General features: G+C 41.4%; 1 protein-coding gene across 1 annotated transcript in view; it reads right to left on the bottom strand.

Moving 5' to 3' along the window:
• The window catches only part of FMN1 (formin 1), a 400563-nt gene that overhangs the window by 201788 nt on the left and 173146 nt on the right, over positions 1-25629 (bottom strand). The window contains exons 5-6 of the mRNA XM_060003541.1: positions 9974-10716; positions 5156-5306 (exon numbers count right to left, since the gene is read on the bottom strand). Coding sequence (XP_059859524.1) covers positions 5156-5306; positions 9974-10716 — 894 coding nt within the window. The remainder of the gene's footprint in view (positions 1-5155; positions 5307-9973; positions 10717-25629) is intronic.

The following is a 25629-nucleotide window of genomic DNA, read 5'->3' as shown; positions in this document are numbered from 1 at the left end:
TTTACAAGGCAGAATTTTTGTAGGTTGGTGCTTGTCATGGAGTAGAAGCTCCCGTTTGCTTTCAGTAGATTTGGCCAGTCAGGGGCCTTTAAAACCGAAGAACAGGAAAGCCCAGATCGTTCCAGATATCACTCAAGGAATCTGGACATAGCACCAATGACCTCGAGGTCATATATTGGTGCAAACAACACACGGGCAAGTGATTTCACTCACTGCCACAGATGATAACCCCTAACCTCACTGCTCATTTTTCAAACACATGAGTAATAGAAAGGGCTTGGCAAATGCATTCCCATTCCTGGGGGGAAAAAAAATAATGCACATACCTTACAGGGGCGGCCCAGAGAAATTATCTTTGTACACAAAAGCTGAAATTATATAAACGTGGAAGGCAACAGATTATGAAAACCCTATAAATTTATGTTCTCCTTCCACTCATCTCCCCTCCCCACTAAACTGAGACACCAAGTCTGGGATTTGAGAGTTACAGCTACGATCCTGGCCAAAGTGACCCAATTACAACTGAAAGCTTTTGGCTCCAGGAAGTTTCAATAGACCAGTGTCTGCAGGACCATCACCACCCCTCCCTACCCCCACTCCCACCAAGTGCTCAGGGAATAGCCATTATGTCATTAATTCTTAAGAAATATCTATTAAAAAGGCCAAGGGAGTGGAGTAATTTCATGTATCTTACAGAGGAGGGAACAAGCACGGACATTATTCATAATTTCAAGAGAGGAATAATATCGGCAGGTCATGCTGATTTTCTGAACGTTGTCAGGCAAGTTTAGAAAGCAATTGGAGAGTTCACTGGAGTAGCTACTTCTCTGACAGGCACCAGGACAAAGAATCTCAGATACATTCTGTCTGACGAAGGCAGATTTCTGGCTCCTTGTCAAGGCGCCGATCTACCTTTCCCCAGAACAAATGTAACTTAGAGATAGTAGAAATATGGGCATATTGACAGTGAAAACTCTTATGTTACAGTGCAAAAAGACTATATAAACCAATGTAAGATGAACTACTAGATGTCTGTATACTCTGTTAAAGGAGCTGAAAAACAGGAATGGTCTAGAGATGACCATTTGCAAATAGTTTCAGACAGGGACACACTCATGTTTGAAGACCCTCAACAAGCTTGTGGGAATAAGCGATGGTCAAGAATTTCTTTGCAAAGCTTTCATGTTTGTTCATAAACTAAGAGATTAATACATAGTTCTAGAGAATACTTCAAGTACTTTCACAATCATGATTTCATTTTATCCTTGTAATGACCCTGTAAAGGGTTGTTACTCCCTATTTGGTAGAGAAAGAATCTGTGTGGAAAAGTTAAACGACTTGCCCTGAAGGTTATCAGAGAGCAAAAAAAAATAGGAGATAGTACTAAGTGTTGCTGGTACAGACAAGAGCTGATGTTTTGAGTTCTGGTTCTCAATTTGGTGAATGTTAGGTCTGTGGTGGCAGAGCGGTCTCATGCCACAGATGAAGACGGCACAGGCCTGAGTAGGCAATACGAATTTGTCATAGTTAGTATTTAACGTATAGCTAATATTTAAAATGATTGATGGGAGTCAAAGGAACACAGCTCCAAATCTACATATTGTTCATATTATTTCGTAGTTGGAGTTATACATAGTATCTTTTTATTCAAAGATTTGGATTCCTACTGGAAGAACCTGAAGAAGACTTTGGATAATTTCACAATGCAGGACGTATTTTGGATTTGCACGAGCGTAGCTGGATTTTGTTGATGATTCTAAGAATGGCTACTCTCATTTATAAAGGTTAAAATCGATCATCCCAGTAAAAGCTGTTACCAACATTAAGGGAAGCCAATTACTGTTTAAATTCAGGGGGAGTGAAGACACATGCTGAGGCCCTTCTACACATCCTCTCAAGCGTCCATCATTATCAATGTCTTGCTAGCTAAAAGCATACAAACCTAGAAGTCATCTTCATCTTTCTAGGTCTCGTTTCTCATGTGCCACATGAGGGCACTGAATTAGATGATCAGGAAGGTTCCTTCTAATTCTTAGACTGTATCGTACTAGAAAACAGGATCCCAGCCCAGTTTAAGAAGATATGTATCTGTTCGTTTTAAATCAGTGCCAGTGATGGGAACTTTAAATGCTGTTATAGAAGATGAAACTAGAAACTCGTATCTGAGTTCAGCAGAACGGTAACAATTCCGACAGTTCTGACTAGGAATGTGGGATGTGCAGAGGGATGCAGACCAGCTCCACTTAAGAGATGCTCACGTCTGTCTCAACGCTGGCAGAGTCCCTGCGGCCAAGATTCAGAATGCTGGATTTCTAAATCTCTGACATATACTCCACTTCCGTCACCATAAAAAGATCTATCTGGCAAGTGTCTCCTGGTCACCTTGTATGGGAACCATTCTGTGGTTAGGCTAACAAAGCTGGCCTCCAGGGCTGAAACTCCTCAGTTGCTCACAATCACTAAAATTCACTTTCATCTTCATTCTCAGACAGAAAATAAACATCTGACTTTCAGAAGAGACCAAGGGATCCATCTTGATATTGGAAATCTGGCCATGGGCACAGAAGGAAGGCGCCTAGGAGGCAGGTTCAGAGTTTTCTGGCATTGACTCAATTCGGTTTTTTCTTTACAACTTAGAATCTCAGCTCTAAGGTAGGACACGAGCTCACTGCAAACTCCAAGCACCCTCAAGACTGCTACCCTTAAAGAAAAAAAATAGAGACTATACGTGTGCACAGAGTCTTTGGGGTAACAGCAACCTCACTGTTCAGAAAGATTAAAGAGTTTGAATAAAGGATATTTTCCCCCTCAGACGGAGAAACAAACACATCAAGTACTAACCGCCTTAGTGAAAATCCTTTGTTGAAGAGGCAAATAATTATGATAAGAAATAAGAATAAACTACTAAATGCTTTGATGTTTTAAAAACAAATACTTCAATGTTTTAAAAATGCTCATTCACCAAAACAGAAATAATTAGCTTTATGAGTAAATGACATGTAACCAAGCATCCAGAGAGAGAAACACAAGGAGTAACAGCAAAAGAAAAAGAAAACGAAAGTAAGTTTAATATGATATTGGGTAAGAAAACATTCAGAGGATTTCCTTGATGGTCAGAGAAGGCTTCCTGGAAGAGGCAAAATGAGGCCACTTTTGGAATACAGAGATTCTGCTTTTGCCTTTTGTATAGAAACAATTAGTCTTCTGTTCCTATAGATGGCGTTTAAAAAGCCAGCTGGCCAGCAAAACGCCCTTATTTCCATCTTATAGGAATCTAACTGCACGTGAATATATTCTATAGTCTATCAGTTTACTTCTTGCCGTAACTCAATTGTTTCATGGGATACATCCTCTTAAAAGATTTGCTCTGATATTTAATCATTATTGGGATCACATTTTTCAATCAGGAAAACACAATTCCAACGAACTTGTGAAAAACCTTGACCATGATTTTCATGTATAATTTAAGTCAGTGGGCACACCTGATTTGATTAACAGAAAACTGCATCCGGACTTTTGCCATTTCTCTCCCCCCCAACAAGGCACAGCTCATTTCACAATCATGTTACTTGAGATATGAACCAATGGATGAACCTCACTATATAATTTAAGAAGAGTTGATGAAACTATCATTCAGTATTACACACCTTTCAAAACACTTCTTCAAACCCTCTTAGATTTGAATTTCACAGCATCCTGCTGGGTCAGGTAGACTCAGATATTGTTAGTCTTGTTTTACAGAGAAGAGGAAATATGGCCTGGAGAAGTGAGATGACCAGCCCAGGATCACATCGCAAATCAACAGCAGAACCAAGTACTATAAAGTTGACCCTTAAACAACTAGGGGTTAACGTGCATATAGCTCAGAGTCAGCTTCTGTATCCGCGGTTCCTCAGCATCCGCGATTCAATCAATCACGGGCTGTTTCGTACTGTAGTGTTTACTATTGAAAAATATCTGCATATAAGTGGACCCGTGCGGTTCGAACCCATGTTGTTCAAGGGCCAACTGTTTTTCCCTAATACCATCTATGCTATTATCACAACACTAATGCAGAGAAACAGCAGCGGCGGCAGCAACAGTAGCAAAATGAGAGCAGCAATTACTCGCTGAGGTTTGACTGGGTACCAGGCACTACGGTAGCCCGTGTATATATACGATGTCATTTGATCATTACTCAGAGCAATATGGATAGATGTCATCTCACGTGACACTGAGGGGACCAAAGCAGACTGAAGGAACTTTGACTTGGGGCACGCAGCCAGTGCATGGCGACCGTGGCGACTCACCTCCACATCTGTCTGATTGCTTGTGAATCCTGACCTTGTCCTCTGATGGCTGGCTGGTGGCCTCAGATTTCTAGCCCTCAAGTCTGCTCAGAGGTCACCTTCTCAAGGAGGACTACCTTGAACACTCCATTCAAACCCGTAGCCCCCATCCCTCCCTATCCCTGAAAAAGTTGATCCTCCTTACTCTGCTCTACCACATGATTTGATTTTTTGTTTCTGATGTTTATTGTTAATAGAAGCCCCAGAGGGCAAGGATCTGTTTTCTCGCCTGTTTGCTTTTCTTCACCAACATGCCCCAGGTGCTCAGACAGTGCTACCCACGAGGACTTTTTGTAACGATGGAAATGTTTTATATCTGTGCTATATTGTAGCCACTAGCCAGAAGCATAAAACTGAAAGGTGGCTGGTGCCACTGAAGAACTGAATTTTTAATTTTATCACAAATAGTCACATGTGGCTAAGGGCTACCCGACTGGATAGCATGGGCCTAAAACAAAATCTAGCTCAGACTCCCAATAAATATTTGTTCAATGAATGAAGCTATAAATAAGTGAAGAAGACATTTTCCATATAGCCTACAGACTACTTTTCACTAACTTTTGTGCATTTTTTCAATAGAATTAGTGGCTGAAAAAAGTCCAGATGAAGAAAACAGTTTGCAAATTCAGACAGCATGACCAAAATAGCAAGCACGGATTTCTCAAACTATTGGCTCCTTTCTGTCATCTGTGACTCAAAACCTTTCAAAACATTTTTTGAAAACAGAGGGAAAGCAAATCAGCAGCACATAATAAATTCCCATGTATGACAAATATATACACATATATATATATATAATTACAAAGATTACTGTAGTCGCTCAGTACCTTTTTGATCTTGTTTTTTTTCTCATAGGACTCTGACAGAGGTTTCTTCTTCTGCTGAGGTGTGTCTTTGGAGAATAAATACTCAAATTCGCTAGTATCCCGAATATCAGGTTCTTCTAAGGAATCCCACAAGGTTGGTGTAGAATTTTGGCTTAAAAGAGAAAATGGCAAGTTAAACTGAAGAAACAAAAGAGATGAGAATACAGTGAAATCCTTAATCCTAATTCATTTTTTTAACTCCTTAAAAAACTCTAATAACGCTTGAAGAAAAGCTTTTTACGATTACAGATTTTTTAAGTCAAAATATACTAAGTATTAAAGCAAACACACATTTCCGAAACAGAATGGTCCTTAGATATAACCAAAGAGAGAGAACCAAAGAAACCCGGTGGGATCAGAACTCCTGGGATTCAGATTGTCGAGGCATGGAAACTGCTCCTCCCTCACTTTGTGTCATTTCCATGACGGGCAGAAATGGGCATCGTATAAAGATTGAAACAATAACCAATTCTGAGACATTCATAGGATAATTCTTAAATAGAATGAAAATGGAGTGCTTGGGTGAAGATGTGCCCTCCTTTGAATTTTTTTCTATTCGTTTTAAATATGGTTCTCAGGTTTAGCTCAGGTTAACTCAGCGTTAAGACCCATATATGTGAACAGGCTGTGCTCATTTAGAAATACTTGATTTTATAATACACCACCCAACAACAGGATTAACACTAAAAACAAAGCAAAACCCCTACTGCACCAGCCCCCGCAGAGATTTCAGCAAAAGCAGCCATGGGGAGACTGTGTTTTGTTTGTTTGATTGGTTTTTTTCTCTCTCTAAAAACAGGGATACCCTAGTTTTGAAACAAAGAAAGGGAAGAAGATATGGGAAATCAGGTTCAGAACAACTGCCTCTGAGAGCTGCCTTAGGTGGTTTACTATCCAGGCTCCTTTCAGCCAGAACACATTTTCTCCCAAACGTCTACTTTCTTAACTTACTTTCTCGTCTTATTTTTAAACACTTTTAATGCTCATAGACATTTAATAAAAAGTCTCATCTACACATCAAACATACACATCAAACGTGTGTGTATGTTATGATCCATAATATCTACAAGTACTTATCTTTGTTTCGATATGCATTTTCCCAATGAAAACTAAAAGAACTCTTACTACATGGGGTGGTCCACACAAATGTTTTGATACTAAAAGACAATTTTTTCTTTTTTTTTTAATTGTTGAATTTAATTTTATTTATTTTTTTATACAGCAGGTCCTTATTAGTCATCCATTTTATACACATCAGTGTATACATGTCAGTCCCAATTGCCCAATTCATCACACCACCATCCCCACCTGCCCGCCGCTTTGACAATTTTTCATATTTGAAGCAGTTGGCAACACTGGCTTTTCAGATCTGAGTGTTCACATTTTGCTATGTGTCTGCCTTTGCTGTGAAATATGACATTTGGGTTCTGGCCCATAACAAAACTGAACGTTTGCTTCTCTCCACTTTTTTTTTTAATTATAATTTTTCTAATATAATATTTGAGGCATTTAAGAACATATATGTGACATATGTAAGTTATAATGTATAACAGTATAATGAATACCTGTGAAATCATCATCCAAGGGCTAGAACATTTCCAGTGAGGTACATCCATCTATGCGCTCCTTCCTCAGCACTGCCCCTCTCTCCCCGCCACCCCCCTTAACTTCAATTCGAAACATGAACACCTTTAATGTTAAATGCTTTTCTCAGCTGCACTTGGGAAAGGGGATCTTGGTGGGAGAAGAGAGCCAGGAAATTCTGGAGCATGCAGCCTCAGAGCTGCTGGTCTGGGCCTCAGGAAGGTTCTGGGAAGCAGAGGAGAGGATGCCTAGAGGGAGGTGATGTGACCCACAAAGGAGATTATTCAGACCCATCCCCCCATCTCCTGCACCTGTACCGCTTGGCTCCCCCTCCAAGGACTCTGAGCTCAGGTCAGTAGGACTAGTGCTATAACCCACTTATATTCTGAAGTAAATAGGCTTTGGCAGTCAGGTTGAACACCTCATCACCATCTACAACACTGTTTCTATGGGAAAAGGCATTTCCAAAAATGAGTAACAGAATTTTGGAATACCACCTCTCAGCGGGTTGGGGGCAACTGGGCTGGTGGGGCAGTAACAAGGACTTGCTCACAATGGACCGTATGCCATCATGGCCAGCTCTTTTCTGACCACTGAACACACAGTTTGAGCTCCAAAGAAGAGGAAGAGGAAGGCAGGAGGAGGAGGAGGTGAGGGAAGAAGTGGGAGGGGACAGATGCGGGAGCGAGCAGGGAGGAGTGCGCAGGGGGCGGAGGAGAAGATAATTTCTCAACAGGAAGATACTTATTAGGAAGATGAAAAGGTAGACAGATGAGGATTTCTTTCTTCCTAAAATCTTTTTAAACTAAATGGCTTTTCCCTATTCTAGAAACCAGAAAACAGATATCAAAGAAAGCAGAATGGCAAAAGTTAAAAACCATGTTCGTAGTGAAAAGCAATCCAAGTGGATGAAAGGCAGTGTGTGTTTACTAGAGAAAATTCATATTTTATTCTTAGTTCCCCAGAAGACCAAGACCAAAATTGATTATGTGCTCATTACACGAAGTGCTTACCCCTCTGGCTGTACAAAATATCATCTCCTGTCAAAGAACACATCCCAGATAATTTTACTTTTGTCCATAATGAATAAATAGTACACAGGGTCTTCAGACCATGTCAGTTTAAAAGACGTATTCATGCTCTGAGGTACAAAAACATTTTGATGGACCCATAAAAACAGAGACTAAACCCCTGTGCCTGGAACTCAGGCTCGAGGCTGACATGTTCACCAAGCAGGGCTCTCCTGATGTCCCAGGTCAGGAAAGTTGGAACATCCATCTACTTTTCATTTTGCTCAAAATGCAATCCCTGGTGGTGGCAGGACTCCAAACTCCACATGCCGTTCTCCCTCCGCCCCTGGCAGTGTCCACATTTCCCCTTTTTATAAGAACACCAGTCATTTTGGATTAGAGGCCTGCCCTACTCCAGTCTGAGGTCATCTCAACCTAACTAATCACATCTGCAATAGCCCTATTTCCAAATAAGGTCACAGTCTGAGATACTGGGGATTAGGGCACCGGCAAATCAATTTGCGGGGAGGCAATTCAACCCATCGCAAAACTGAAGCCCTACGTTTATGGCGAAACTAATAAGAGCTTGAGAATTCAATTGTCCTCTTTCTCAAAATGGCCAACTATGTAAGGAGAGAAAACTACAATGATTGTCTCCAGCTTGTCTTTGTTGTCTTAAACGGTGGATGAAGGGCCCACATCTCCCAGTGGTTACTGTTACACCACTGGTATGGTCTAGGTTATTGTTTGCCCATGAAGTCTTATGGGAATGAAGCTGAGGCAGGCTAGTGAGACCCAGGTGTAGAACAGCTCCGTGTGCCCTCAGAACACATGCTGCCAGGGCTGACAGGTGGGCTTCATCACCCTGGAATGGCTGTGCATTAATTTGAGAACACTAATAAGAGAACATGGCTGCAAATAAATATACTGAGAAATTATTTCTTAGGAAATGACATCTGAGTCTTGAATGGGAATACTAGTACTTTAGTTAATGGTAGGAGCTATTTCAGGACCATTTGAAATGGTTTTTTAACCACTCATTTGGGAAACGTAAATATAGAGTATTATATTTAAATATAATAAATAAATAAATTTATCAAATAAATAAATTCGCCCTTAATTTTTGGTGAGAGGAAAGAGACCAAATATGAAGTATACAATCAACTTAGTTCACCATATGCTTCGTGTCAAGGTGTGCCCCACCCCTCCTAGAGTGATTTCTAGTTGGTGTCTCACTGTGAATTGCAGTTTATTTTGTTCAGTATACTGCCTTCCCCAAGCGAAATGTTATAGAAATAGAAAAATTCACCACCACATCTTGATTTTGCGAATTAAGTTCAAAAATTTAAATGTAAAAATCTGTTCTATATTTGCTGTTCTTTACAAACAATGAACTTCGCACCTAGAGAGTAGTCAAGAAGGAACTCAACATCTTTCTCGTTGTCCTTTTGATGCTTTCCAAAATGAGGCAGAAGAAATCTGATCAGATCTGTTTGAATGGAAATTTCCAAGCAACCATCTCTTGCTGCCTTACAGACCCACTTTAACAACCTATGCAAATGGAAGATGCTTTTTAGCCACCTACCCACTGGCACTTTCTCTGGAGGGCAACAAGGTATAAAGATGTGAGGGCGCTCAGTAGCGAGGGGTAACAGAGTTCAAGCAGAGAGAGTTGATATTTTAAGACTCCTCTCTGACCTAAAGAGCTAATGATTCAACTATGTCCAGTTCTTTTAATAAAAATTGAAAAATTACACCTACCTGTTGAATATACACATTATAGGGTTGATGATACCATCTAAAGACAAGACAGATAATCTAAAACTCTTCAGTGAACCTGAAGTATAGAATCAGGCTCAATGTCTTTGTGATTACTCACTAATTGCAGAGATGCTGGAGAGCCCTGGGCTCTTCTCTAGTCTGGGAAATGGAATATGTACCTTCGAGAAGGGTCTGACACAGAACACGTCGTTTCTTCCAGCATCAATCCATACAGAACACAGAGAAGACCTAGTGGAGACATTCTCCTCAAAACATTCCAGCCTTGTTTATCCAAGGCATTCACTACCACATCTGAGAACGAGTGCCACACTACAAAGATGCTGAACCAACAGGAATACAACATCACTTGTCCAAAATCCTGCAAATTCACAAGCTGAGACTGGGCCAGGGGAGTTGAGCTTACCTCTTATCACTTATTTGTATCCTAGTCCAGTACAAAGGCTTCATGGGACAACTGGGTTCGACGGCTGGCTTCCGAGGACACTGGCTAGCAGAAGGGTTGACTCCGAAGAAGAGTCCAGGGGGAGGTGGAGGCACAGGTCCTGGGGGTGGTGGAGCGGTGCAGTGAGGAAGTGGGGGGGGTGGGGGAGGGGGGGGAGGTCCAGCACTTGGAGGCAGAGGAGGTGGCGGAGGTGGGGGAGGTCCAGTATTCACAGGTGGTGGCGGAGGTGCCAGTGGCAAAGGTCCAAGTGCGGGTGGGAGGGGAGGAGGGGGAGGGATGGCTGCCAGTAGGGGTGGTGCGGGAGGGGGAGGGGGAGCGGGAGGCGTTGCCTTCTGCTGACTCGATGAGATGCTTTCCGCAGATTGAAGCGGTACACTGGTGTCTCTGCTGTCATTTGGGGGAGAGAGTTGGCTTAAAGAGGAGATATTCAGCTTTCTGGGTATTATTTGGTTACTTCTGGTTGTCCTGTCTTCACCCTCGCAGGGTTTGAGGAAAGTCTCTCTGTCTGTCTGGATGCACACATTTCTGAAAGCCTTTGGAGGGCAGTCATCGTCGGTGGAGACACACACATCCCTCATCTCTTCACATCCTCCTCGCCATCGGTGTTCTATCTCGTACTTGAGATTTTCAATGGTTTCTTCTAGTCTCGCTGTTATCACCGCATGCTCACCCCGGATATGAAAGGCTTGAAGTTCGAACTGAGCCTGTAGAGATATCAGTGGGAAAGAAAGCAAAAAATTTATCAAAAACAATGATCAGAAATAAAATATTCCAATAGCATCCCCACACCACCATAGCACAAGTCCGCATAAACACAGGGAAAGACAGAGACGTTCTTCTGAGAATCCAACAGGGTGTAAATTCCACCTTGTGAATTTTCCAGGGACTTAAACAGTTGGAGTAAAGGTATAATTTCATCCAATCTGAGCTCACAGGGAACAATAACCATGGATTAAGGGTAAAAGTAAAACTGTCGTCTAAGAATTTTCATTGGTTTTAATATCAAATGCAAAACAAAACTTTTAATAAAGATTTAAACATGCCTGGATCTATCTGTTATTACTTTTGGTTTTGGAAAAAGAACAAAAAAAAAAGGTTCGGAGATACTTTTGGCTAGGAGCTGCAGTTCTCACAGTTTTCCATAGAATGTCTCACCTCCAGGGTTTCCAGGCCAACACAGCAGAAAGAAAAGATTCAAGAAGAAGCTATGATGCGTGTGCATTTTTTTTTAAAGTTTCCATATCAAAGCTGCCCATGATCAGTATTTGAGTCTGTTTTATAATCATTCATAATTTAGTAATAAATGCATAGAAAATGAACTTATTAAGGTTTGCTTTTTTCTCTTCCACATACTCTATATTTTCAACTATAGTTTATATGAAGCCAGCCTTTTTAATGTTCATCTTCTCAGTTATGTCAATACCTTGAGTCTATAGTTTTTCACTTATCAGCACAAACTGGTGTACTCTTGGCTATTAACGAGTCCATTTCCCAGCATTCAAAGCCATTCAGCCTACTACAGTTAACTGGGAGGCAGTCAAATCTACAATTTTATGTTTGAGTTTTTCCAAAATCCAATTTGGCAGTAATTAAACATTTTTGGTGAATTTATTTAATTTCTGCCTTCCCCATCAGACTACAAACTCCACAGGAAGAAATCAGGGACAGTATCTGCCTTTATTTCTGTATCCCAGCAGCTAAAATGGCAAGTACCCGCTACTGATGAGATGGATGGATAAAAAACACTGCAACAGGGCTTCCCTGGTGGCGCAGTGGTTAAGAATCCGCCTGCCAATGCAGGGGACGTGGGTTCGAGACCTGGTCTCGGAAGATCCCACATGCCGCGGAGCATGTGCGCCACAACTACTGAGCCTGTGCTCTAGAGCCTGAGAACCACAACTACTGAGCCCGTGTGACACAACTACTGAAGCCCGCGCGCCTGCAGCCCGTGCTCCACAACAAGAGAAGCCACCGCAATGAGAAGCCCACGCACCACAATGAAGATTAGCCCCCTCTCACTGCAACTAAAGAAAGCCTGCGTGCAGCAACTGAAGACCCAATGCAGCCATAAATAAATTTATTAAAAAAAAAACTGCAATAGTTATATTCCGTCATTGTCCCAAGAGTCTTCCCTATGGCTAATAAGACTTTCTTCACTGCAATTTCAGCCCACAAATGTCTAGAACACCAACGGGTATATAAGTACAGATCCGTTTTCCATTAAAAAGGTAAAGAAATATTTTCAGTGGCCTAAGTCAGTCAAGGTCATGACACAGGAAAATTCTCCATCTTCATTAAGATAACTTTTAACTGTATTTTTACTAGTTTCACCTTTTGCTTCATAAACCAACCCCCAAATAACTGTGGTCAGAAGAACTAGAGACAGGTTTTTCTAAAGCTGAACTTCTCATATGTGGACACGGCAGCCGCGATCCAACTCTGAAAAAATTGGCAAGTTCAGGGTACCATCTATTTCTTTGCAACACAGAGGGTTAAGCAGCACCTGAGTTCTGGATTCAAACCACCTGGTTCACATCCCGGTTTAGCCACTTGCTAGCTCTATGTCCTTGGGCAGGGAACTCTGTGTCTTCAAGCCTGAGTTTCCTCAAGTGTATAATGAGGAAAGTAGTAGACCATCTCTAGCGTTTTTATAAAGGTAAAATGAAATAGTTCCTGTAAAGCGGCAGGCATTATGCCTGGAACACTAGTTCTGAATAAATATTACTGCTAGTTACCGTTGCTAAGGATAATATTAGAGTAAGAGACTAACAGATTTCTAAACATTCTTCAAAATTTCCAAACAATGTCACCTTTGTGGAGTGACAGGCATAAAACTAGGAAAAGCTTACGCAGTCAGGATGAACAACGTACTACAAATACAAAAGTTGACCCAATCTTTCACGAGTTCTACTATCAAATGGCTGAAAGTACTTTCAAGCTTCATTCAACTCTGAGATCAAGATGACCTCTGTTTGGATGCCCCACCCATCTCCATCTCCCTCTGCCTCCCCTGCCCACCTCCAGCCACATTCCAGCGCTCAGTCCCAGGCTGAATGATCACGCATATTTAAATTTCATTTTAGCAACTAGTTTAGTTCTGCCACAGCAAACTAAATCTTGAATGTTGTTCCCAACTAACCTTCTTCCAAGCAGGTTAACAGTCAGGTAATATTGATGAGCCAATAATTTCACTTAATCTTCAACTTCTTAATAATATGAAAAAGTTGCAAAGACATGTTCCACAGAAAAACTTTCCTTTTATCACACAACTGGACTGTATCTACACAAAGCACCCCACCTCTCCTGCCTTCCACCTCTCAACCAATGACCTTCTGAATCTGATGTATACATCTATATGTACCATTCTGGCGGCTCTGTAATTCATTTGCTTAGTGTGGTGGGTAGAGCACAAACTGGTTAGGTTACTTAACCTCTCTATCCCTCGGTTTTCTTATAAGGAAAATGGCGGTAATAACAGAACCTACCCTGCAAGGCAGTTATGCGAAGTAGACGAGTTAATACATGTAAAACTACATATAGAGGAGTGTTGGGAACACAGGAGGTGCTGTAGAAGTTTGCTGTCATTATTATTTTGTCTCTTTGCTGCCTGACACATCACGTGCCTTCGACTCTCAGCATGTTCCCCAGCCCCATGCTCTATCCATCTAAAGCAAAACTAAAGATATCGAAATCCTTTTTTAATCCCTTCTAGCTGTCGCCCTTTCTTTCTCACACTACCTCTTTTTCTTCACAACAGAGTTTTGTCTTGTTTTGTTTTTTTTAAGAAAACACACAACTCTCGCTGCATCTATTTTCTTATCCATGTTTCTTTTAACCGATGACAACTGGTTTCTGCCCCCACTACCTTCTTAAAACTCCATGATTTGAGCGTTACGTCTGCTCAGCACTTTTCAGTGATTTCTGCCCTCTCAGCTGCACTGTTAAACTTGACTGCCGCCTTGCCTTGGAATTCTCTCTGCTTCCCTGAACTTCGATACCCTCTCCACCCACCGCAATTTTCTTCCTATTTCTTGGCTCTCTCCAGTCAATCTGTGGACTCCTTTTCCTCCAGTCATCCCTCAAACGTTGTTCTCCAGGTATGTCCCTTGACATTTTATCCTTCTCACACGACACAATCTCTCTCGGTCATCTTGTGTGCTCATGAGGTAAATTACACTCATTGACTATATACTGCAACTTCCAAATTGATATCTTAAAAGCCATAATAATTCCAACCATCCTCTGGAACTGTTCTACCTGAATATTCTTAATCAGCCACCTCAGACTCAACACGTCTGAAAATGAACTCAGGATTGTCAAACCTCAATTGCCGCCTCCTCTGAAATTCTTCTTTGCAATTAATAGCATCATCGTCCTCCCAACCCGTCACATCCAGAAACCTGGATATCATGCTGGATTCCTTGCTCTCTCTCATTCCCAACATATTACTTACCAATGAGTTTCATTAATTTCTCTGATTCATTCCTTTCCGTCTACCCCCACTGCCTCAACTCTTCACTGGGTCCTTCTCTACCTGGACAGTGGCACAAGCCACCTCACTAATTTTCCTGATTCCAGTTTAGCCACATTGGTTCCATGATGATTTTTTTAAAAAAATAAATGCAGATCTTTATTCCTTAAAATCCCTCCAATAATTGGCCATTTCATGAATGGCTTCCTCACAAACTATTTATTAATATGAAGAATTACCAAATAAGAACTATGGAATGTCCATGTACTCCATATCAATATGCTGAGACTACACTAAGAAACTCTTCTAACCATTAAAATTTAAATGGCCCATATAAAGAAACCACGTACCTTTGCCCTTTCCTGCTACACAACTCCTTTTGACCATTCCAATTTCAGGTTCAGAAGCTCAGCATGACATAGTAATTCAAAGTGATTCATGTAATAAGCCCCTCATTCATTCTTTTGCCTCTCACTGTTACGGCCTCTCCCGTTGCGGAGCACAGGCTCAGCGGCCATGGCTCATGGGCCCAGCCGCTCCGCAGCATGTGGGATCTTCCCCGACCGGGGCACGAACCCGTGTCCCCTGCATCGGCAGGCGGACTTTCAACCACTGCGCCACCAGGGAAGCCCCCCTCATTCATTCTTTATCTGTCCATATGTAATAGGGAAGCACAAATCTGACTTCATATTAGATCTATTCCTTTTGCTTTCACCTTTGTGCTTTGTTGCCCATGCTTAGTCACGCTGGCTCTGCACCTTTTATAAAGGAATGTGGCCTATAGCCTGAAATATACAGGATAGCCTATTCTCAGGGCTCTAACCTTTAAGAGTCCATTCATGTGGAGGTCAAATTTGCAGAACAGAGAACGGCATTTGTCTATTGGAGGTTTACAGGAACATCATGACCTGACCTACATGGACAGCTGCAAGAACAAAGGATTCTGACACCAAGGAGTTTGCAACAACTACTCATGCCCCTCCCTCATCTTGCCTTTAAAAGTGCTTTGCTGAAACCCTTTGGAGAGTTTGGGGCTTTCTGGGCACGAGCCACCCACCTCCTTGCATGGCCCTGCAATAAACCTTTCTCTGCTCCAAACTTGTCTGGTACCGCTGTGTGTCGGACACACTGACTTGCGTTCAGTAACACATATCCTGTCAGTTACTTCAAACTGTTCCTGGCTCTATTACAAATAGGCATCTCAAAGCTGCACATATGAATCAAGCCTTCAGGAAAGTTATTCTTTTAACACTATTTTACACTCCACTTCCTGTTAAGTGCCACTTCTACTTTGCACATGGAAATCATATATTGTTTTCCCTCCTTTGTCTAGAGCCATAACTAGAAGGACTGTTAACGACTTGATGAATCAAACACAGAGAGTAGAACTTTCTGTTGAATAATCACGTACTCCCAGGCAGGACCCTGGAAATCTTTATGAAATGTCAAGCCCAGACCCTCACAGCCGAAATTACAGATAAGGCTGAATCAAGGGAACCTAATGCTTTTAAACCCTACTGACTTTCTTTTCAGCCTCCTTTACTTTCACGTTGAACGTGGTGCTTGTACACGGTATACAAAACAATTTACAAACTTTCTGATCATTTTTACGTAAACGTTCTTTAGGACATATGAAACATTATGAGTTTCCCTCTCCCCAAACCTCCCTGCTAAAAATCTGTTTTTCTGCATTCACCCCAACATATCATTTGAAAGGAGACAGGTCTAAAGTTTTGACATCTTTCCAGCCTGCCCCAAGTTTCACCTCCAGACTTCATCCAAATTTTATCTATCTCCCTTTACTTCTAACTCGAATGCTTCTATTGCTTTCATTTTTAATCACATCCTCTTCCCACCTGCAACAGTCTGTTAATCTATATCTATCTCCTTCTAAGCAGTATGCAAATTCAGTCTTTAAGCGAGCAATCGCAATTAAACCACTCTGTTCCAATCACCCTTTTCCTTGATGGACACTGTTTTTATCTGTTTAACGTAGTGGTTCTCAGCCTGTTCCCCATCAGAAACACCTACAGAGCTTTGTAGAAAACATTGACGGGCAGGACCATCTCAAAAGATAATCATTCAACTGGTCTGAGACGGTGGTGCCCTTGCACTGGTATCCTTAAAGCTCCCCAAGGGATTCCAATGGGTAGCCAGAGTTGAAACCCACAGTCACTGTTCTTAATCTTTATTCTGCCCCAAACACAGCTGAGACGGTATGGCACTACGATATTGGTAGAATTTTTCTGGCAGTGACTTTCAACTTGGGTCATTCCAGAATCGCCAAAGGAACATGTGTTATTTGAAAAAGCCCCTTGCTAATTCTGATATATCCCTATAAGGGAAATATCCCTTCATTACCCATATTGAGAACAGTTATTTCATGCAGCAGAAAAGCCTAAATTCTTTTCATGATACTCATGGCTCTTCAAAATCTGCCCTCTGCTTACTTTTCCAGATACTTCTTTATACTTTCCCTGTGTTGCACCAGTACAGATTCAAACATCCTGTCAACTCCCACATCTTTATGTTTTTGCACAATGCTGTTTCCTCTCTGTAAAACACCCTTTCTCTCCATTTTCACCTAGTGAAAGCCCTGAAGGAAAACTCACTCCATCGCAATTGAGCCTTCTGGCTTAAACTTTTCTTGATCTTTCTTGACAAAGGTTTTCCTTTGACTTTGTTGCCAAAGAACTTTCTAGGTTCACGTTGCGTTACAGTCATTTATGTTTATCTTCTTTGCAAATCTAAAAGCTCCAGGCAGTTGGGGACCATGGCTTATTCATGTTTGAACTTCCAGAACACTGCACACCGCTTAGTGATCCACAAATGCTTATTGAATTATTTCTTTAGCTTTAAATATTAAGACTTCCTTGTGCCTCTGTATTACCCACCCAACTAGACTCAAAGTTCCAAGAAAACGTAAAAACAGAGAGACATGTGGTCCCCTGCCTCTTTGATAGGCCTAAGCACAACATGGACTATGAGATTTCATTGTTGTTATTACCTAGAAAATTCAGTGTGGGTATTTCTATAAATTAATGTTGATCCTATTAAATTTTAACAATTTTAAAATATTTGGTGTGGATAAGAGTTCTCTCCACAATAAGCTTAAAGGCTATTCCCATAAGCATAGTAAACTATGCAGTAGGATTGAACCATATTTGTGATCCTAATCTGATTAGGAATTGGGCTCTAGGAAACTCCTGCAGCCTCCTCAGGGGCTGGTGCTCCCTTCCCCTACAAAATCCTCATTATTTTTTAATATCCTCCACATTACCACTGCTCAGAGATATCATCGCAGGAACACATTGTCCTGAAGCCCAAGCAATAGACGGAGACGTTGCTTGTCTGGTCCCCACAAATATGCCTGTTGAAAAGAAGGTGGAAAAGTGCCTACTGATGAAAGACATCATGCCGGTGCCAAGCACTGTGCAAAAAATCACCCATCAGCATTTTGTTGTTACGATCATTTTCTCCCAGTGGTGCTGCCAGGGGCCATTAAAAATTCAGGTTATCTGCTGTACAAGTTGAGTAAGTCAACCTTTTCCAGGGACTCTTCCAATTCTAAATTCTTAGGTTGGGGAAAGCAAGACAATTCCAGGGGACTGCACAGAAGGTCCTCACTTCAGGAAAGTGCTAAAATGCTAATAATTTCCACACCCAAGACTTTACCATATCGCTTTCTCTTCAACTTCCGAGAATACAGACTGCTCTGCTCATGAAAGTTTCATAACGACGCTAAGCATAGTATCATCTAAGCCATGTAAAGAAAGAGTCCTAGGGCTTCCCTGGTGGCACAGTGGTTGAGAGTCCGCCTGCCGATGCAGGGGACACGGGTTCGTGCCCCGGTCCAGGAAGATCCCACATGTCGCAGGGCGGCTGGGCCCGTGAGCCATGGCCGCTGAGCCTGCATGTCCGGAGCCTGTGCTCCGCAACGGGAGAGGCCACAACAGTGTGAGGCCCGCGTACGGCAAAAAAAAAAGAAAGAGTCCTAGCGTTCATTAAGAATGCAAATCAACACAGGTCAAGCAGACTCATTAAGGTACTCTGAAAACACACCAGTGGTTCAGTATGCAGTTCAAATAAAGTTGGGCATTACTTCTGAAATGCGATACTTATTCCAAGGATTCTGAAATATACTTCAAAAATAAGCAAATATAATTATGGACAGTCATCCAAGGAAATAGTGGGGAAGTAAAAGAGATACATCTTTGAAACCTGCACTGAGATTCCTAGCTGGGAAACAAAACAAAACCTGAGTGTAGCCAGAGTGCTTCTGTGACACAGAAGAAATAAAATCATGGAGGATTCTGGTAATGTTTTATTTCTAAGTTATCACTAAATTTAGTGTGAGTCAGAGAATGGATATACCTTGGGATACCTATGGAAATGATTTTCAGGCTGTATTTTTCCAGAAAGTAATTCGAAACCTAATAAGCAAACCCAAGACTGCATACTTTTAGGCAAAGAGCCAACATACTAATTCCTTCTCTATTAAGAGAGAGGACTTGGCATTTTATGTTGTATTGTTATTGTCACTACTGAAGCTACAGCTAGTCCAGTGAGGTATGTACGACCCACTCCAGAGTACACGTGAGCTTAGAAGCAACAGATGGTAAGACCTGGCCCTTAATACTGTGACAAACTGAGGTTCTTCAAGTAATCACAGCAATCACTTTTACTACTTCTTTCTCAATTCACCCACTGTCTATGAGGGGTCACCATCCTATGGCCAAGGCCCATCTGTCCTCTAGCATCATTCTGGAAACTGTGAAGCAGATTCCCCAATTAGGTTTGCTTCACGTATTCCCAACTTTGTCTTTTTTTTTTAACTGAAAAGGGGTAGGAAATGAAAAAAATATTAGATCATTTAAATAGCATTATCAAATAGGAGCAAGTGGGGGGGGGGCTAGTTGTTGAGTTCTTTCAGGTGTTAAAAGCGAAATTTATGTCTAAGACTCTAGGATTACTGATTAGAAAAAATAGTCTCCGCATCTTTACCAATGAAACAGAAAGCTCTCTGCTCACAAGAAGAGGTTCAGGGGAATGGTTGTGACAAATATCCTACTTGTAGGCTTACTCTGCATAGGGACGTTGTCTGAACCAGACAGACACTGAACGAGTCTTCTTTATATCAAGGTGAGATGGGACTCCGGTCTCTCTACCATCTAAGAGTCAAACAAGCTTTAATGAGCATCTACAATGCACCTGATCTTGCAAATGCATATAAAGAAACAATCCATACTTTGAGGGGCTCATGTTCCAGCTGAGAAGAGGTATTTGTGAGTTGTTTCTAATTTTCAGGACAGCTAAGCTGGTGTGGATTTATACTCTTACTCAGACATGACTTTTTCATTGACGACTGAAGAAAACCAAGGACCATACAGGCCAATCCGTCCAGCAAAGATATCCCCGGTCGTCTGTGTCGCTTTCGTCATCCACTAACGAGCCACTCCAGGCCCACTCCTAGCTATCCTCCCTGAATGTATTTTCATTAGTAAGCAAGGAGGTATTTGGCTTCCTACCTTAATATTTCAACAAGTGACCTAGGCCACAATCACCTTCTCCCGGCCACTTCTAGTCTTCCCAGGGATTAGTCACTTGATAAATCTGCCATTGAATGGGTTTTAAATTATAGGCTAATCAACAGGGAAAACAAACAAGAGGTTTACGTGTTTTTCATTAAGATCTGGACTCTGGCCTAGGACGCCTCCTTTGGAGGAAGCTAGAAATTTCCAAAAATTGCTCACCTCGGCCAAGAGGCATACTCATTATACAAGACATAAGTTGAGATGCCAGAAAAGGGCTCACAAAATTGAGTATCATCTTCATTTCTCTAAGTAATGGACCCAAGGAGGAATATTTTATGCTCCAATTGGAGAGGCTAGGTCAAGTTAATGGAAAAAAACACTAAAATAGTAATCAGAATGACTGGATTTAGTTCAGCATAAGACTTCTGTATGACCTTAAAGTTGCTTCTTATCTCTGGCTATTTTCTTCATTTGTAAAACAAACAGGTCAGAAAAAGATCAGGCGGCTTACTAACCAGGTTTCTAAGGACCCATGGAGGTGTGAGCAGTTCTGCGAACACTTAGTTTTGTTATTTTAGAGGGATGTTTAACCTTATAAACAATGAATTTCAAAAAATACATATGGTTACACCAAAACCTACATATTTGGATACCACCAGCACACCTAGTACTAAGGCACTTAATTTGGGGGATTTCTTTGTTTTTTAGTCTTTGAAATATAAAGTTTTCTCTGACATCTTTCTGAATCTATTCAGATGTTTTGAAAATGGTTTCACTGATCAGGAAAGTTGTAACTCTGCACTGGTCTCTTCCTTCCTTCCTTCCTTCCTCCCTCCCTCCCTTCATCCCTCCCTCCCTTCCTTTCTCCCTCTCCCTCCCTCCCTCCTTCCCTCCCTCCCTTCTTTTCTTGTTTTAAATTCAGGTTTGTACATATACATGTAAGTATATTCTACAGCACATGTACACCATATTCAACTATGCACAGCCAAGGCTCAAGCTAATTTGCTCTGTGCAGGGCCCTATCCTGGCAAAACAGCCCATTGTTCAATAACAAGCACATGAATGGGCAGAGTAACAGATGATTTTAGCATTTAATTTTATACTTGGTGCTTTTTGACAGAGTAATGTTTATGATTAAAACTAATTCCAGCAGTTCTTAATTGTTAACTGATTCAACTGTAAAGTAAAAATTTCCTACAATTCATGTTTCAATCTTCACAATTATTTTAATTGAATACAGCCCTAGGACAGTAAGGGAAAATTTTTTTTTTCCAAAAACTGATTCCATTTTTAACTAGTTTGTAAAATGTGATTTTTGAGATTTTTTCTGTTAGTAAAATAGAATTTAGAAAGTAATTGGATGCTGTGGCTAATATAAGACTCAACATTGAAAGCCCCTAAATTCAAATTTGTGTTCAAATTTTTGCGGAGAATGTCTGCAAACTACGTATCTTACAAAACACTTGTACCCAGAACATAGAACTCCGTTAAAATGAAAATAAGAAAACAACCTCCCCCTTCCAAAACGGGTAGAAGATTTGAATGGACAGTTCATGAAAGAAGATACATAGATAACACAGAAGCACATAAAAAGATGCTCAACGGGATTAGTCATTAGAGAAATGCAAGTTAAACCTCAATGTGATACCACTTCATACTTATTGGAAGGGAGAGAGGGAGAGGAAAACTGACCCATCTGACAACGCCAAGTGCTGGGGAGGATGTGGAGCAACTGGAACTCTCAGTTTGCAAATGGGAATGTAAAATGGTACAGCTACTTTGGAAAACAGTTTGGCTCTTTCTTAGAAAGTTAGATATACACTTGTCATAGGACCCAGCAATCTCACTGCTAAGTATTTACCCAAGTGAAATAAAAACGTATGTTAACATGAAAATCCATATGCTAATATTTTTAGCAGGCTTATTTTTTTTTTTTTTTTTTTTTTTTTTTTGCGGTATGCGGGCCTCTCACTGTTGTGGCCTCTCCCGTTGCGGAGCGCAGGCTCCGGACGCGCAGGCTCAATGGCCATGGCTCACGGGGCCAGCCGCTCCGCGACATGTGGGATCCTCCCAGACCGGGGAACGAACCCGTGTCCCCTGCATCGGCAGGCGGACTCTCAACCACTGCGCCACCAGGGAAGCCCAAGCAGGCTTATTTTTAATCAACTGTGATGGTTAATTTTACTGGGCCATGGGGTGCTCAGATATTTGGCCAAATATTATTCTAGGTATCTCTGTGAGGGTGTTTTTAGATGAGATTAACAACTGAATCAGTAGCCTGAGTAAAGCAGATGTGTTCTCCCTAAGGCAGGTAGGTTTTATCCAATCAGTTAAAGACCTGAAAAGAACAAAAAGGCTGACTCTCCTCCTCAGAAAAAATTCCTCTTGCCTAAATGCCTCTGAACTGAGGAATTGGCTTTTTCCTGCCTTGGGACTGAAACATCAGCATTGGCTCTTCCTGGGTCTCAAGCCCGCCGACTCACCCTGCAGATCTTGAGACGTGTCAGGCTCCATACCTGTGTAAGCCATTCCTTATAATAAACCTCTTTCTTATATATACACCCTATTAGTTCAATTCCTGTGGAGAACGCTGACTAATAATACATTGCCCCAAATTGAAAGCCACCCAAATGTTCTTCAACTGCTTAAAGGATCAGCAAACTGTGGCATGTGCACAAAGTGGAATTCTAATCAGAAACAAAGGGAATGGACCACTGGTACCTGCAACAACATGGATGAATCTCAAATGTATTACGTGAAGTGCAAGAAGCTGGACTCAAAAGGCTACATACTGTATGATTCCCTTTTTATGACATTCTGGGAAAGTCAAAGCTATAGGTGCAGAAAAAGCATCAGTGGATGCCAGGGTTCTGAGTTCAAGAAAGGAGTTGTCGGACTTCCCTGGTGGTGCAGTGGTTAAGAATCTGCCTGCCAGTGCAGGGGACACGGGTTCGAGCCCTGGTCCGGGAAGATCTCACATGCCGCGGAGCAACTAAGCCCGTGCGCCACAACTACTGAGTCTGTGCTCTAGAGCCCGTGTGCCACAACTACTGAAGCCCGTGTGCCTAGAGCCCGTTCTCCGCAATAGGAGAAGCCACTGCAATGAGAAGCCCCCATTCGCTGCAACTAGAGAAAGCTCACGCACAGCCACGAAGACCCAACACAGCCAAATATAAATAAATAAATAAAATTTTTAAATTAATTAATTAATTTTAAAAAGAGAGGAATTGTCTTCCAAAGGACACAGGGGCATTTTCTATGGTGATGGGAACATTCTGTGTCTTGATTGTGATTTGGTTATGTGACTGCATGCGTTTGTCAAAACTCATACACTAAAGAGTGATTTTTATTGCATGTAAAATTCTATCTCAATGAAAAAAAGCAACTTGAAGATTGACATAATAAGTCATATGCACACATTTCTACAAGTTTAAAACTGCAAAATAAATACATTATAAATAAAATGTCACTTACCAGTTGGACTTCCAAGAAAGATTTTGTTTGTAGCAAAATGTTTCTCTTTTGAGAAAACACATGTCAACAGACAGTAGAGTGAAATGAGTCCCTGAAACGCCCAAAGAGGTGCCTATGTCTTAACAAGACATATACGTCCAAATTCCCCAAGATAAAAGTCTAACTTTTCTCATCGATGTCATACAATTTTTACCTCTGTGGCCCAATTTCCAGAGCTTTCTCTCCCTAGGTCAGGCGATGGGATGGGGTGAGTGGTGGTCATCCAAGATGGCATGGCCATGTTCAGCAGCATTCTAACCTTGCAGCTGTGTGAGAACGTGGCCAGGGGAGAGTAAATGACTGAAAGTTCACACTGTTAGGTAGGATGTTCCGGTGCCTTGAACACTGTGATGTCTCATTTCTGCCCCTTTCTCCTGGTCTACCTTCTATCCCATTACTTACTTATAAGAGTCTGATTTTCTCATTATAGTTCATTAATAAGCACTTCCAAGGGAACAGGGTTCTAAATTTTTTACTTCTGTAAGGAAAAAGGACTCAGCATCTTCTATTCCCAGGCCAACATGAAGAGTTTTCTTTATGAGTGTTTTTCATGAGCCACTCTCCAAAGCAAGGATCAGAGTACTGGGTTAAAAGTGTTGCCTCGGATTTTCATTTTCTTTTAAGCAATAGATTGATCTCTTTTCTTCTTTAGTTGCAGAGATCAAAAAGAGAGTCTGTTCCACAGTGCAATTAGAACAGTTTCCTCCTATACTTACTGGGTCTCCAAGACACAGGAGGCCTATTATTCCATCAGTGTTTGTAAGCTGAAGATCACCCTTCAGGTTCCTATTCTGTAAAATGAGGATGACATTACCTGTCTTGCTTCCTAATATATTTTTCACGGGAAGTGAAAGAAACTCAGAATAATGTGTTCAGAACAAATTAAGAAATACTCTGACTAAAAAACATGACAGAGTTTATATACCATTAGATAGAACTCACAGCAATTAGTTGGGTTTACAGCGCACTGTCAGCTGGAAATTACTAACATAACCCATACGTCTCCCCATGTATAGGTTTATATGTACGTTTAGACGGTGGCCTTAGAGAACAGAGTGTACATGATGTGGTTAAATAAAAGTCAACCTTTCCTCTTAATAAACTGCATTAAGTGGTATCCATATACCACAAGAATAAACATCAAAATAAACTAGTATTATATCATCCAACAAAAATTAGGCTATCACTTCTGTATTAATACAAGACACACTGATGTTTATGCCAAGATTTTTCTCAATTTTTTTTAACATATTCATTGACAGGTACCTCTTTTGCCCTTTCACCCCTACCTGAAAAGTGCTCAAGTACTCCTTTGTTTTCACATCTACCCAATCCCTCCAACAAAAATCAGAATAATTGCCCTAAGTCTGCCCCCTCCTCAAGACAAAAATCTATTATGTTCACTGACAAGCAATGCTCTAAAAGATTTGCAGCTACCTACTATCTTTACGTCTTTATCATACCCTTTGTGTAATTTGTCAAAAACCTGGTTTAGGTTGCCACCATTTTACTGAAAATGCTCACAAAAATCACTTGGCTTCCTAGGTTACCCAGTTCAGTGGATCTGTCCTCATTCTTCCTTTGCGACTCTCCAGCTGAACTTAAAAACGGCCTCTCTTGCTTTCTCTGACGATACAGCCCCCTGGTCCTCTGTCTACCTTTGCGATTATCATGCGTACCATGCTACCTCCTCTCCCTGTTCCATCTTCTAAATGTGTCAATTTTATGAGGACTCATGTTTTTGTCTCTCTTGTTCACCAGTGCACTCCTAGAACCGTGAGTACTGCCTGGCCTGTGGCACTCAGATAGCTGTTGAGTGAATGAATGAATGACTTTTTCAGGATCCCTGACTGACTCTTAGAAGTCCCTAAAGCCATTGTGCCTATGATGGCTGCATTCAATGAGCAAAAGGGAGACAAGGCGGAGGAACTATTGAGTAGTACCTAGGCAGAGCCTGTTACGTATATGACGAAAAACTCTCTGATTTGTATAATGATTGCTATTACCCCTCAGCAATGTCCTAGCTGATAAGGGCACAGCTGATGGAGACCACGTCCTTTCCAACAAACCTCATGAAATTCTAGCGCTCATAAGTCTGA

The sequence above is a fragment of the Delphinus delphis genome, chromosome 2 (assembly GCF_949987515.2).
Source record: "Delphinus delphis chromosome 2, mDelDel1.2, whole genome shotgun sequence".
Taxonomy (NCBI): domain Eukaryota; kingdom Metazoa; phylum Chordata; class Mammalia; order Artiodactyla; family Delphinidae; genus Delphinus; species Delphinus delphis.
Note: the sequence above shows the minus strand (reverse complement) of the source record. Positions and strands in the feature narration are given on the sequence as shown.